Genomic DNA, 13,784 nt, shown 5'->3' with positions numbered 1-13,784 from the left:
CATTATTATTGAAATAATAGCAATAGCAATTAGACTTAAATACCGTGTTTTCCCCAAAATAAGACAGGGGATTCTATTTTTTGACCAAAAATGCCCTTGGCCTTATTATCTGGGGTGGCTTATTTTGGGGAGGGGTGGAAGGAGGAAGGGCAGCCTGTGAGACATGTGTCCTACCTCACACTTGTACTTCCATCGCGTTGTGTCCCAGGGCGGCCCATTCCAAAAGAAAATGTATCACGAGTTAAATGTGGGTCTTCTCCGGGTCCCGTCAACCAAACAATGTCGCTTGACGGGACCCAGAGGAAGAGCCTTCTCTGTGGCGGCCCCAACCCTCTGGAACCAACTCCCCCCAGAGATTAGAATTGCCCCACCCTCCTTGCCTTTCGTAAGCTGCTTAAAACCCACCTCTGCTGCCAGGCATGGGGGAACTAAGATACACTTCCCCCCTAGGCCTTTACAATTTTATGCATGGTATGTTTGTATGTATGACTGGTTTTTTATATAATGGGTTTTTAACTGTTTTTTAGTATTGGATTTTGTTGTACTGTTTTACTGCTGTTGTTAGCCGCCCCTAGTCTGCGGAGAGGGGCGGCATACAAATCCAATAAATAATAATAATAATAATAATAATAATAATAATAATAATAAATCAAACTTCTCGAACTCACAAGACATTTTCTTTTAGAATGGGCTGTCCTGCACACAATGCCGAGGAATACAAGGGAGGTACCACTACAAGTGTCAGGTAGGATGCGTGTCTTGCGGTGGGGTGGAATTTAGGGGTGGCAGGTTGGATGGAGCGGGGTGGGCCACATGACGCACATCCTACCTGACACTTGTACCTCTGTCGCATTCCTCAGCATTGTGTCCAGGGCAGCTGGACTGGCTCAGCTGGTCTAGGCTGCCTTCAGCAGCATTTTGAAACACACTCCTGCCTGTGATGAAGGGATCAATGCTTGTCTCCTGTTCTTCACAGGCAGGAATGTGTTTCCATCAGATAAGCTGAGCTAGTCCCGCGGTGTGTGTGCACACACCTGCCTCTCACTTGTCCTCGCTTTCCCTGACAAAAGAGCGCCCTCCGGAGAAAGAGAGGCTCCCGGCATGTTCCCCTTCTTTCCCAAAAAAGTATTTGTGGGGGCTTATTTTCATGGCAGGACTTATTTCAACGCATGTCCTGGAAAGCCCTGTGGGGCTTATTATCAGGACATGTCTTATTTTCGGGGAAACAAGATACCATCCCATAGGGCTTTACCACATACTCTGGGTGAAACTATGGCACGGGTGCCACAGGTGGCACGCGGAGCCATATCTGCTGGCACATGAGCTGTTGCCCATGCCCAGTTCCAACCTGCATGTGTGTGCCAGCCAGCTGATTTTTAGTTCGCACAGAGGCTTTGGGAGGGTGTTTTTGGCTTCCAGAGAGCCTCCAGGGGGTGGGAGAGGGCGTTTTTACTCTGCCCCAGCTCCAAGGGAGCCTTTGGAGCCTGTGGGGGGTGAAACACGGGCCTACTGGGCGCAACAGAAGTTGGGAAACACCCATTTCCGGCCTCCAGAGGGTCTCTGGAGGCAGGGAAAGCTGTGTTCACCCTCCCCAGGCATTGAATTATGGGTGTGGGCATTCACACATGCATGCTAGCACATGCCCACGCTCTTTTGGCACCCAAGGAAAAAAAGGTTCTCCATCACTGCTCTAGGTGGTTTACCTTTTCAGCATATTGCCCCAATAATCTTGGTCCTCATTTTATCAACCTTGGAAAGATGGAAGGCTATGTCAACCTAGAGCTCTGTCAAGATAGAATTCTAGAGTCTGGGTAGAGCAGTGTTTCCCAACCTTGGCAACTTGAAGATATCTGGACTTCAACTCCCAGAATTCCCCAGCCAGCATTCGCTGGCTGGGGAATTCTGGGAGTTGAAGTCCAAATATCTTCAAGTTGCCAAGGCTGGGAAACACTGAGGTAGAGTTAGCCTACAATACTGCACTCTAACCACTGTGACAACAGGGCTCTTAAATAAGTTGCCCTTAGTGGTGGGTCCAGTATAAACAGAAAGCCTGGGCATAAGTCTTCAGAGAGGGGCGGCATACAAATCTAATAAATATAATATAATATAATATAATATAATATAATATAATATAATATAATATAATATAATATAATATAATATAATATAATATAATATAATATAATATAATATAATATAATATAATATAATATAATATAATATAATATAATATAATATAATATAATATAATATAATATAATATAATATAATATAATATAATATAATATAATATAATATAATATAATATAATATAATATAATATAATATACCATAATATAATATATATAAATTAAACATTTCTGTCAATGGGGTCATGTGATGGAATATTGTTGCCACTGACCAATAGGAGCTTTTGAATGGTTGGGCAGTAACTTATTTAACCCTGCCTGGAGATGAGAACTCCATGCTGCTGTATGCTACCCTATAGCCCGGTGATAGTGAACCTTTTATACCCATTCCCTCCCTTTGCACATGGACAACCCCCCATTGCCCTCCATATGTGTGCACTCCCCCTACCACTGCCCCCCACGCCCGTACACAAGCCTCCCAATGGATTCCTGAAGTCTGGGGATGGTGAAAAATGGCCAAGTGGGCCAAGTAGAAGTTCGGAAAGAAACATCCAGTTGGCCTGCTGGATCATTTTTTTGCCATCCCCAGGCTTCATAAGCCTGGGGTGAGCAAAGCCGAAAATCAGCTGGTCAGTGTGCACATACACACTGGAGCTGACCTAGGGCAACACATCGCGTGCCCTCCGGTGTGGCTCCACGTGCCTCCTGTGACAAGCATGCCATAGGTTCTCCATCATGGCTATAGCCTCTCTTCCTATTGGGGAGATGGGATAAGCTAAGGGAAGACTCCCAGCATTCCACCAAAGGGCAATTTTTGAAGAGTTCAAAGAAAGTAGGCTTAGGAACCTTTCTGCAGCACATGAAAAACATGCAGTTAATTAGAACTGTAGAAGTTTCACTTACCGGCAGGACTGGCAGAGCCCACGCTCAGTCAACTTAAAGCCATATTGATGGTTTAGGCAGCAGTCGTCCTGGAGAACTTCACTTCCCAATAAGTTACCGCAAGCCCCCGAGGTCTCATCAAATGTTTTGTAGCATAGAACATTCACAGCCTCTGAAAAGAGAAGCCCAGTTTAGCTCTGAGATCAGGGAGCCGCTGCCCAGGAGCAGACATTTTTATCCACACTGGAACAGTGCAGGGGCAAGTACAAGTGCACTAGAGTGCCTTCCGTCCCCTGTCCTATTGCTCTCCTATATCTCCTATACTTTTCTTCTATTCCTATATCTCTTCTTCTATTCTTTCATTGATATGTTCTATTACTATATCTTCTTTTCTATTATTTCTTAGATATATTTTATGATGAGTATCTCCTCTATAACCTTCATCATGTATGTTACTATGTGTATATAGATATATACCCACTAAAACCCTCATTGTGTATTGGACAAAATAAATAAATAATAAAAATAAATAAATAAAAATAAAGAGTTCAGAGGAAGATGGAAGAGCCAAGAAAAAGACAGCAAAATAAACATCAGAAAGCTGAGAAGAGGCTTGTTTCTGAAAGTGATGGTTTCGTTTGCATTTTCTATCTTTTATAACTACACTCCACATGAGCATTCATTTGTCCGTAATATCAATTAGTCCCTTAATCCAGGCAGTGGTTGCTACTTACTGATGCTACTAGTGAGCTTCCCGCAGAGCTCTGCGTCTCCGGCGCCCACGTACATCCAAGCATGTTCAGGAAGCAAAAAATCTCACAAGGGGATGCGCACGCATGATTTCAGCAGTTTTTTTGCTTCCACACATGCGCAGAAGCAAAAAAGCTGCTAAAATCTCTCTCGCATGTGCATCCCCTCACAGAATTTTGCTTCCACGCATGCGCAGAAGCAAAATATCACTTGGAATCATGGGTGCACGTGCCAGAAATGTGGAGTTGCACGTGCAGCTCCATTTTCGCTACCAGAGCTATGGTGTGGCCCATACCAGTAGCAACCCACTACTGCCTTAGTCAGATAGGTATTCAAAATCAATAATGTCCGTTTTGCTCAAATATCTACATTTTTAAAAAGCCATTTACCTAGGGGCACCAATAAAATAGATATACAGTGGTACCTCTACTTACGAACTTAATTTGTTCTGTGACCAGGTTCTTAAGTAGAAAAGTTTGTAAGAAAAAGCAATTTTTCCCATAGGAATCAATGTAAAAGCAAATAATGCGTGCGACTGGGGAAACCACAGGGAGGGTGGAGGCCCTGTTTCCTCCCAGGAGATTCCTAGAGAGGCCCCATGGAGGCTTCTCCCTGCCTTTTCTGGCCCTGTTTCCTCCCAGGAGATTCCTAGAGAGGGCCCATGGAGGCTTCTCCCTACCTTTTCCGGCCCCATTTCCTCCCAGGTGATTCTTAGAGAGGCCCCATGGAGGCTTCTCCCTGCCTTTTCCGGTTACAGTTTCGGAGGCTCGGGTTTGTAAGTGGAAAATGGTTCTTGAGAAGAGGCAAAAAAATCTTGAACACCCGGGTATTATCTAGAAAACTTCATAAGTAGAGGCATTCTTAGGTAGAAGTACCACTGTGTAAAAAACGAAAGGGAACAAGTCCCATCTGAATGTTCTCCATAGGTAAAGGAAGGCAAATATACGTGTCCCACAATAATGTTGCCGGATCTAATCTGGGTTAGTCAAGGTTTTCTCTTCCAAGCTTTTGGACTCATGTTAGAGTCCATCCTCCTCAGATAACAACTCTCTCAGAGCTCCAGCAAAGTCCAAAAGGTCGGAAAATTAAATCTCTGATCCTGTTGACTAACCCAGATTGGATATTGCTCTCCATAGACATCCAGATTATTAATATGAAGAATAACCCAAGGCCTTGCATTTTGTTTCGTCAAACAGAAAAGCCAGGTTTCTTATGCATGTAGAAGTAGATCCAATACGTATACTGTAGTTGCAGAAGATGATATTAAAAAACCCTGCTGATTTGGGAGACATCTTGACTGGCTGTTGGATTTTCCTTCTATTCTGGAAATGGGATGGTACCTACAAGCTTCTTCTCTGGTAATTTTGAACTGCTAACAAGAGCTTGCAAAACATTTGTCAGACCAATCCTAGAATACAGCCTGCCTGTATGGAACCCACATTGCATATCTGACATCAACACAATTGAGAGAGTCCAGAAATATTTCACAAGAAGAGTCCTTCATTCCTCTTCTCACAACAAAATACTTTACTCTTCCAGACTTGAAATTCTTGGTTTAGACAACTTACAACTCCGTTGTCTCCGTTCTGACTTAATTATAGTTCATAAAATCATATACCAAAATGTCCTACCTGTTAACGACTACTTCACCTTCAACCGCAACAACACACGAACACGAAATCGATTTAAACTAAATGTCAACCGCTCCAAACTTGACTGCAAAAAATATGACTTCAGCAACAGAGTAATCAACGCCTGGAATGCACTACCTGATTCTGTGGTTTCTACTCCTAATCCCAAAACCTTTAACCTTAGACTATCTACAATTGACCTCTCCCCCTTTCTAAGAGGTCTATATGGGGTGTGCATAAGCGCATCACTGTGCCTACCGTCCCTGTCCTATTGTCTTCTTTTGTTACTTTTTATCATTATTTATCTAACGTTTAATTTGTACAAATTATCACCCTATAATTGTTTGACAAAATAAATAAATAAAATAAAATAAAATAAATAAAGCTGACCTAAGGTCAGAAAAACTGCCCTGTGGGGTACCGGAAGGGAAAAAGCAGTTGTGTTTTCCAAACAAAACAGCAACTGGAAGAGGGATCTAAGAGCAACATCTGGAAAGAAGGTCTACCAATACTGCTCCCTACCCTCCAATTACCACCATCACCTCGAATTGCTGAAGTTGGTCACTTTTTAAAAATTTCCCGCAAGATACTAAGATAGCAGCACCGCTGAGTACTTTGGAGGATTTAAATGGTGGCTAGATTCAACCACCCCAAATTATTCCATTTGGGTCTTTCTTTTTAAATGGGCCAGGATTGCTCTGCTCCTTGTCCTATACCTTTCCTTCTCCACCTGCTTGAGTGAGATTAAGGTCTTCTTTGCAGAATCCGTAGTTGCCCTCATTCTTTCAGTGATCAGTCATTTGATAGCTATGCTGTTTCAGTTTTAATGAATGCTCACCAACTGCACTTTTTATATGTCTCTGCAATATGTATCTATTGTTCCCATTCCCCTCGCCAGCTGAGCAAGGGTAACATTTCATGTGCCTCAGGAAGTGGACATTGATCTATTAAACCCTTCTGCCTGTAGTAAACATAAAAATGTCATCATGCTTTATTTCATTTCTGATGGTAAAGGCCTCAAGGTGGGATTTATGGAAGCTAGCTCCAGAGTGCAATTTATAAATCCTCATTCTATGTTGTTGACAGTTGCCTGATAACACAGACAATAAAGAGGAGAGCTTGAATTTAATTTTAAAAAAAGCAGCACATGGAAAATATATTTTTGAATCAGAAGCAGGAAGTTTACACTTTTTCCACCAGGTTTTTATATTCTCCAAAGTTTATAATTCATTATCAACACAGCACACCCACTCATCTTTTTAGTTCCTGTTAGTTGGACTTTCTGAATACAGTACAAATAATGTTCAAGTAACAGATTTATTTTATGGGTTTATTGTTATTTTTATCATTATTATACCCTTATATTAACTACTTGTGATTTGTTCGCTGGAAGGCTGTGTGCCAATAACTGCAAATAAAAATAAATAAATATTCCTAAGAACTTCATAGTGTATTGTATTATTTATTTCCAGGAGTAATAATTTCTGTTGACTCCAGTGATATTGATAGCCAAATCTGGCCCTAGGTTCTGTCTTTGTTTACCTTCGCAATAAGCAACCGAGTTGGAAGATCATTTAAAAGCAGTTTATTGGGGTACCCTGTTAAAGTGGGATCTCCCTATGAAAAAGGAGGACCTCAAGCCCCATTTTACATTCCTTTTTATAAAAGGAAATGCAAGAGGAAAGTTGATTGGATAGGATATAATTCAAGCGGCTGTCAGTATGTGCTTTATTGAATATTGAATTTCCTTATCCATTTTCACGTTTAGGATACCTAGAAGGAATAATTCCGGTTTAAATTGTACTTTTTTGTCCTGTTATTTCTTCCATCCAGTTCTTTATTTTGCACAATACACTTTTGATTTTGGACAGGTCCACCACATATGATAATGGTTACCCTGCTTATACCCACATCCCCAACATTGTGCTGAACAATTTTGATACATTTTGGCCAATCTCACTGGTGGTAGATGCCAACGGTAAAACGTTTTGTAAAGATTATCTTCGTACACTACCGATTTTGTTAGCTTATAATACTTTCCCCATAATTTCTCCCAAAGGTCTAATCATTGTTTCTTTCACAGTTTCTTCTTCCATTTTAAATCTTAGAAATATATTGTGTGCTTTTGTAATCATTTTTCACCTGTTCTTAACAATATTTTGTCTAATTCCAATTGCTTTCGGTAAGGGGCGTACATAAGTGCACTGGTGTGCCTTTCGTCCCCTGTCCAATTGTCTTTCCTTTCTCTCACTTATCATATATATTTTCTTTCTTTCATATATCCTCTCCTCTAAGTTCACTTTACCCTTATATATATTACTGCATGTCTATTTTTCTTCCTATGTATTTGTGTATTGGACAAATGAATAAATAAATAAATATCAAATTGTTCTACATCTTTTTTATATTTTGTTTTGATTTGCAAATAGGGCCACCAGTCAATCTTTATTCCTTTATTTTTCAATGTGTGATTTCAATACTCCTTGTTTTTACAAATATCTCACCATTTTACTCAGGTCTAGGGCATTTGGTTATTCCATAGTCTCCATCGTTGATGCCTAAATTGGAAATTTTCTATACTAGTGGTTTTTCTTTATCTTCTTCCAGACATCTAACAAAGCATCCTTCATTACATGCCTGAAAGTATGTGTGAATTTTGTTCTTCCCTTCCCATAGAAATGCGTGACAGCTGATTCACAGATTGTGACCTTCTAATGTCAATATCCTCTTACATTTCAATTGAACCCAATCCTTCAGCCATGGATTCCAAGCAAGTTAAAGCTACAGCGTGGTCCTCCATTATTTCAGAATAAAACACAGGCAACGAGAGCACAGGAACCAACACATGAGGCAACAGCTACAAACATGCCGTCTGCAATGGCTCAAGCCCTGGAATTCTTCAATGCTGAAAGGGAAACCTGGAGCACATATATGTCCAAATTCCAGATTTTCCTACAGGCAAGTAACCTGCACGATGCTCTTAAACTACTGTGGGTCAGACATATACGATTTAGCACAAATGCTAGCAGACCCCGAACCCGTAAACCGGCTGCAGGTAGAAATTTATTTATTTATTATTTATTTATTATTTAGATTTGTATGCCGCCCCTCTCCGCGAACTCGGGGCGGCAAATTGACTGGACATCGGAGGTCCCCGAAGCACAAGGAGAAGAACAGTGTTAACAGATATGAACAGATTAACAGAGTTGGAAGGGAACTTGTAGGTCATCCAGTCCAACCCCCTGCCCAAGCAGAAGACCCTGCCTATACCAGGAAGAGACTGGTTGCTCAGTCTCTTCCTGAAAGCCTCCAGGGATGAAGCTCTCTGAATTTCTGAAGACAAGCTCTTCTATTACCGTATTTTTCAAAGTATAAGACGCACCCTTTTCCTCCCTAAAAGAGGCTGATAATTTGGGTGCATTTTTTTTATTATTATTATTATTATTATTATTATTATTATTATTTTAAAAATTTTGAGTTTTGACAAACCAACACACAGACACTTAACATTAAACATTTACATTTCCCTAGATACATAAAACACAAATTGATTTTTTTACAATTCCATTTACTGTACATAATAGTCTTTTACTGCTAGTTTCTCTTTTTTCTCTCGATCCAGTTGTACAATTTTTCCCATACTCTATAGTAGTTTTTATTTTGTTGATTTTGCATTTCGTAAGTTAATTTGCTTAATTTAGTGCAGTCTAATTTTTTTTTTTTATTACCATCTCTTCATTTGCCGTTTTTTCTTGCTTCCAAATTTGCGCAAATGCCAATCTTGCTGCAGTTAATATATGGATTATTAGATAATAATTTTCTTTACTGTTATTATTATTAATTAGATTTGTATGCTGCCCCTCTCTGAAGACTTGCGATGGCTCACAACATAACAGTGATACAATGCATTACAAATCCAATAGTTAAAAAATTTAAACCAATTAAAAACATTGATAACATAATAAAATCCCTAACTACATAATCATACACATTCAACCCAGTCCATCATACAATAAGGTGAAAAACATAACAAAAGGGGGGGGGGGGTAGTTATCCCTACGCCTGGCAACAAAGGTGGATCTTCAGCATTTTATGGAAGGCGAGGAAGGGGGGCTGTTCGAATCTCTGGAGGGAGTTGATTCCAGAGGGCCAGGGCCGCCACAGAGAAGGCTGTTCCCCTGCGCCCCGCCAGCCGATATTGTTTAGTTGACGGGACCCGGAGAAGGCCAACTCTGTGGGACCTAATTGGCCTCTGGGATTTGTGCAGCAGAAGGCAGTCCCGGAGGTATTCTGGTCCGATGCCATGTAGGGCTTTATAGGTCATAAGCAACACTTTGAATTGTTACCGGAAATTGATCGGCAGCCAGTGCAGGCCGCGGAGTTTTGATGAGACATGGGCATACCTAGGGAAGCCCATGATTGTTCTCGCAGCCGCATTCTGCACGATCTGAAGTTTCCAAACACTTTTCAGAGGTAGCCCCATGTAGAGAGCATTGCAGTAGTCGAACATCGAGGTGATGAGGGCATGAGTGACTGTGAGCAGTGACTCCTTGTCCAAATAGGGCCGCAAGTGGTGCACCAGGTGAATCTGGGCAAACGCCCTCCTCGCCACAGTCGAAATATCATGTTCCAATGTGAGCTTTGGGTCGAGGAGGACGCCCAAGTTGCGAACCCTCTCTGAGGGGGTCAATAATTCCCCCCTCCAGGGTAATGGACAAACAGATGGAATTGTCCTTGGGAGGCAAGACCCACAGCCACTCCATCTTGTCAGGGTTGAGCTTGAGCCTGTTGACACCCATCCAGACCCTAACAGCCTCCAGGCACCGGCACATCACTTCCACTGCTTTACCAACTGGACATGGGGTGGAGATAACTGGGTATCATCAGCATACCCATACCCTTGGATGATCTCACCCAGCGGTTTCATGTAGATATTAAATAGCAGGGGGGAGAGGACCGACCCCTGAGGCACCCAGCAAGGGAGCAACGTAGAGGTCAACCAAAATCTTTTAATAAAAATTATATTAAAAATAACATTATGTAAGAAGGTTTCCATTCACAGACAGAAGCCTTTCTTAATGTTTCTCAAATCTCTCTTCCATGTGTGTTTACCTTAGCTTATTAAAATATAGATCATAAAATATATGATCATGAAATACATGATCAGGGATCAAACACACACACACACACACAAATTTTAAAGCAAAAAAGGTGCATAACATGCATGTTTGTTAAAAAAAATATTTATGGTTGAGCTAAGCATCTGGGCAATTGATCAAAGTCTAACCGCCTTTGCTATATTGCAAAATTTGGCTACAATTCTAGATATTTCAGTTAATAAATCAGAATAATTTGAATAATTTATCTTACTATTTTAGTTTCGTTACCTGAGCAGATACAGCTGTATAAAACAACTGTTATGAACTGTTTTATAGATGGTTTTACACCAAAAATAGATATTTCTATCAGTACCTCTAAAGAGATTATACATTGATTTTGCATGGACATCAGTCAGTCTCACCTGATACCAGGTATTAATCCAATTTCTTCACAAGAGACTTAAAAAGAATCTATATATCCGTGGGAAGCACATTGGAGGTGATATCTCAAGTTCCATGTAAATATATTTCACCATAGTTTTCAGATGAAGTTTCATTTATGCAGGTTTAAGTTACTTTCCAAAAAACCAATTTACTTTGAATGGGGTAGTGGAGAGCCAGTTTTTTAGGGCATCAGGTTAGAAACCAGAAGACCATGAGTTCCTGCCCTGGTTTAGCCATAAAAGCTGTCTGGAGTGACTCTGGACCAGTCACTCTCTCAACCCAGTCTACTTCATAGGGTGGTTTATTTTATTTATTTTATTTTATTTATTAGATTTGTATGCCGCTCCTCTCCGCAGACTAGGGGCGGCTCACAAGAATAATAAAAAAACAATGTATCACAAATCTAATATTAAAAAAGTCTCTAAAACCCCTTATTTAAAAAGCAAGAAACACACACACAAACATACCATGCATAAATTATATAGGCCAGGGGGAGATGTCTCAATTCCCCCATGCCTGGTTGTTGTTGGGGAGAATATAAAATGAGGGAGGAATATTAGGTAAGTTTGCTGCGTTATTTATAAACATAATAAAGGTGGGACATAAATAAATACACACGTCTTTAAAGGAGAATATAATAATAATAATAATAATAATAATAATAATAATAATAATAATGGTGGTGATGATCATGATGATAATAATAATAATAATTATTATTATTATTATTATTATTATTATTATTAATAATATTATTATTATTATTATTATTATTTATTGGATTTGTATGCCACCCCTTTCCGAGGACTCAGGGTGGCTCAGGGTCCTTGGTGTTCCCTGAGGTTGGTAGTTTTCTGGCAGATGTTTCATTACCCAAACTACGGTAGTTAAGAGCAACACAATATCATTAGCACTGATGGGGTTACCTAGTTTGGTAATGAAATGTCGGCCAGAACAAGAACCAAGCTCAGAGAGCATCAAGCACCAAGGACTCCAAATCTTTCTCTCTTTTCTCTCTCTTTTCTCTCTCTTTTTCTTTTCCTTTCTCTCCTTTCCTTTCTTTTCCCCTCTGTTAAACAGGGGCATGTCAGGCAGAAACTGAATAGGAGAAAACCCTGGGAGAACTGCCTTCAATGGAACTCATCCAAAGTATACCAGTTCTGCTGTGGCAACAGAAAACTAGTAACCAGTAAACTAACAATCACTTTTTAAAACTTGGCTTTGTTCCTGTGCTCAGTACATAGACATAAAGCTTTCCCCCAAAGATGGAAAATAATAGGTTAAATGGGCTTAATTTCTTACTGTGGTATTAAAGGCACAGGACAGGTGCATGCATAAAAACCTTTCCCAGACCTCTCTCCCTTCTACCCTTTTTTTACCTGCAGGGGATTCCAGGCTCACAAAAAACCAGCATGCTATCCAGAGGAACTGCAAACTCTTCTGCCCCAGGGTCTCCATGATGGGTTTTGACTCCAGGAAGAAGCATAAGAAAAAATGGAAGGGCTTTTTAAATGAGCAACAGGGGAAGTCCCGAGGCTGTGGGTGACTCCACCCTGGTAGGTGGGACAGCCTAAGGTTTTAATTTCTCTCTTTTGGGAAGCCTCTGTGAGCAAGGGGCAAGGGGGCAGTTCTGGCTAGGGACAATGGACAGTGTGCAGGAATATTGGAAGCGAGTTCTGGTGTGTGTGTCTCTGCAGAAAAACAGTGAGTGCACGGTATATACACTGCTCAAAAAAATAAAGGGAACACTTAAACAACACAATATAATTCCAATTAAAACAAACTTCTGTGAAATCAAACTGTCCACTTAGGAAGCAACACTGATTGACAATCAATTTCACATGCTGTTGTGTGTATTCAACTTTGTACAGAACAAAGTATTCAATGAGAATATTTCATTCATTCAAATCTAGGATGTGTTATTTGAGTGTTCCCTTTATTTTTTTTTAACAGTATAAGATCATGGATGTTCTAAAATGCAGTAACAGGAAAATAATCCACCAAGAGAAGGATGCACCTGTTGTAACGTCTACTCTGATCAATCCCAAATTCTACTGTAATTAGATGGTCCATAACTCAGGGCTTCCATAGGAGGCCTCAATTATACCACCGTTCTGCCTCCTTCGTAACATTTTGCAGAGCATCAAAATGTCATTGTCCTCCACATTAGACCCTCCTGTATTTTCCCGTTGCTTCTTCCATCTTTTTCTTCCAAAGAGAAAAATCCATTAATGATGGAAAGATGAAGTCGCTGTTCATCTATTTTGCACTGTATTTTCACTATTTTACACTGTATTTTCAGAATTTTGCACTTTATTTTCTGAACATGCCATCCAGAAGCTTCCTCTCTGCCATTGACAGAAGTCCACCAGCCTTTAAGTATGGACAGGAAAAGTTTTACATTCCTGACTTGCTTGGAATTTGTCAAATAACAGAAATTTAGCCTCCTGATGGATTGTCTGACAGTGACATACAAAGAGAATATACCTCAGCTTTATTTAACACTCCGTATTTTGTATTTGGGGAAAGAAAAATGCAGTTTCATCTTCCCCATCCAAATTTTTTTTAAAAAAGAAAAGGTATAATACTGAATGTTGGCATGTAGGATATGGTGGGGGAGAGATTCGGCCTGTATCAATAACATTTTGCCAAGTGTAATAATTCTTGGTAACCTTAAAGAGGAAGTTTTCATGCTGAACTTTTATTTTCATAATTGCAACACACTTGTTTTTCTCCCCTCATATCTGTGTTGACTCCTTCTTTGAGTTGAAGTTCCTCCCAGCTGAAGTTTGGCCCCAGATCCTGCAGACTTCATCATCTTCAAATACAGAGAGGGTAAATATATCTGA

At 40.3% G+C, this 13,784-nt stretch overlaps 1 protein-coding gene across 1 annotated transcript in view; it reads right to left on the bottom strand.

Annotated features, from left to right (window-relative positions):
* Positions 1-12,432, bottom strand: part of CFP (complement factor properdin) — a 29,552-nt gene extending 17,120 nt beyond the window's left edge. Inside the window, exons 1-2 of the mRNA XM_070741166.1 lie at positions 12,315-12,432; positions 3,033-3,183 (exon numbers count right to left, since the gene is read on the bottom strand). Coding sequence (XP_070597267.1) covers positions 3,033-3,183; positions 12,315-12,393 — 230 coding nt within the window. The 5' untranslated portion in view covers positions 12,394-12,432. The remainder of the gene's footprint in view (positions 1-3,032; positions 3,184-12,314) is intronic.
* Between the last annotated feature and the right edge of the window lie 1,352 nt (positions 12,433-13,784).

The sequence above is a fragment of the Erythrolamprus reginae genome, chromosome 2, assembly GCF_031021105.1.
Source record: "Erythrolamprus reginae isolate rEryReg1 chromosome 2, rEryReg1.hap1, whole genome shotgun sequence".
NCBI lineage: Eukaryota > Metazoa > Chordata > Lepidosauria > Squamata > Dipsadidae > Erythrolamprus > Erythrolamprus reginae.
This window is presented reverse-complemented; position numbering and strand designations above follow the sequence as displayed.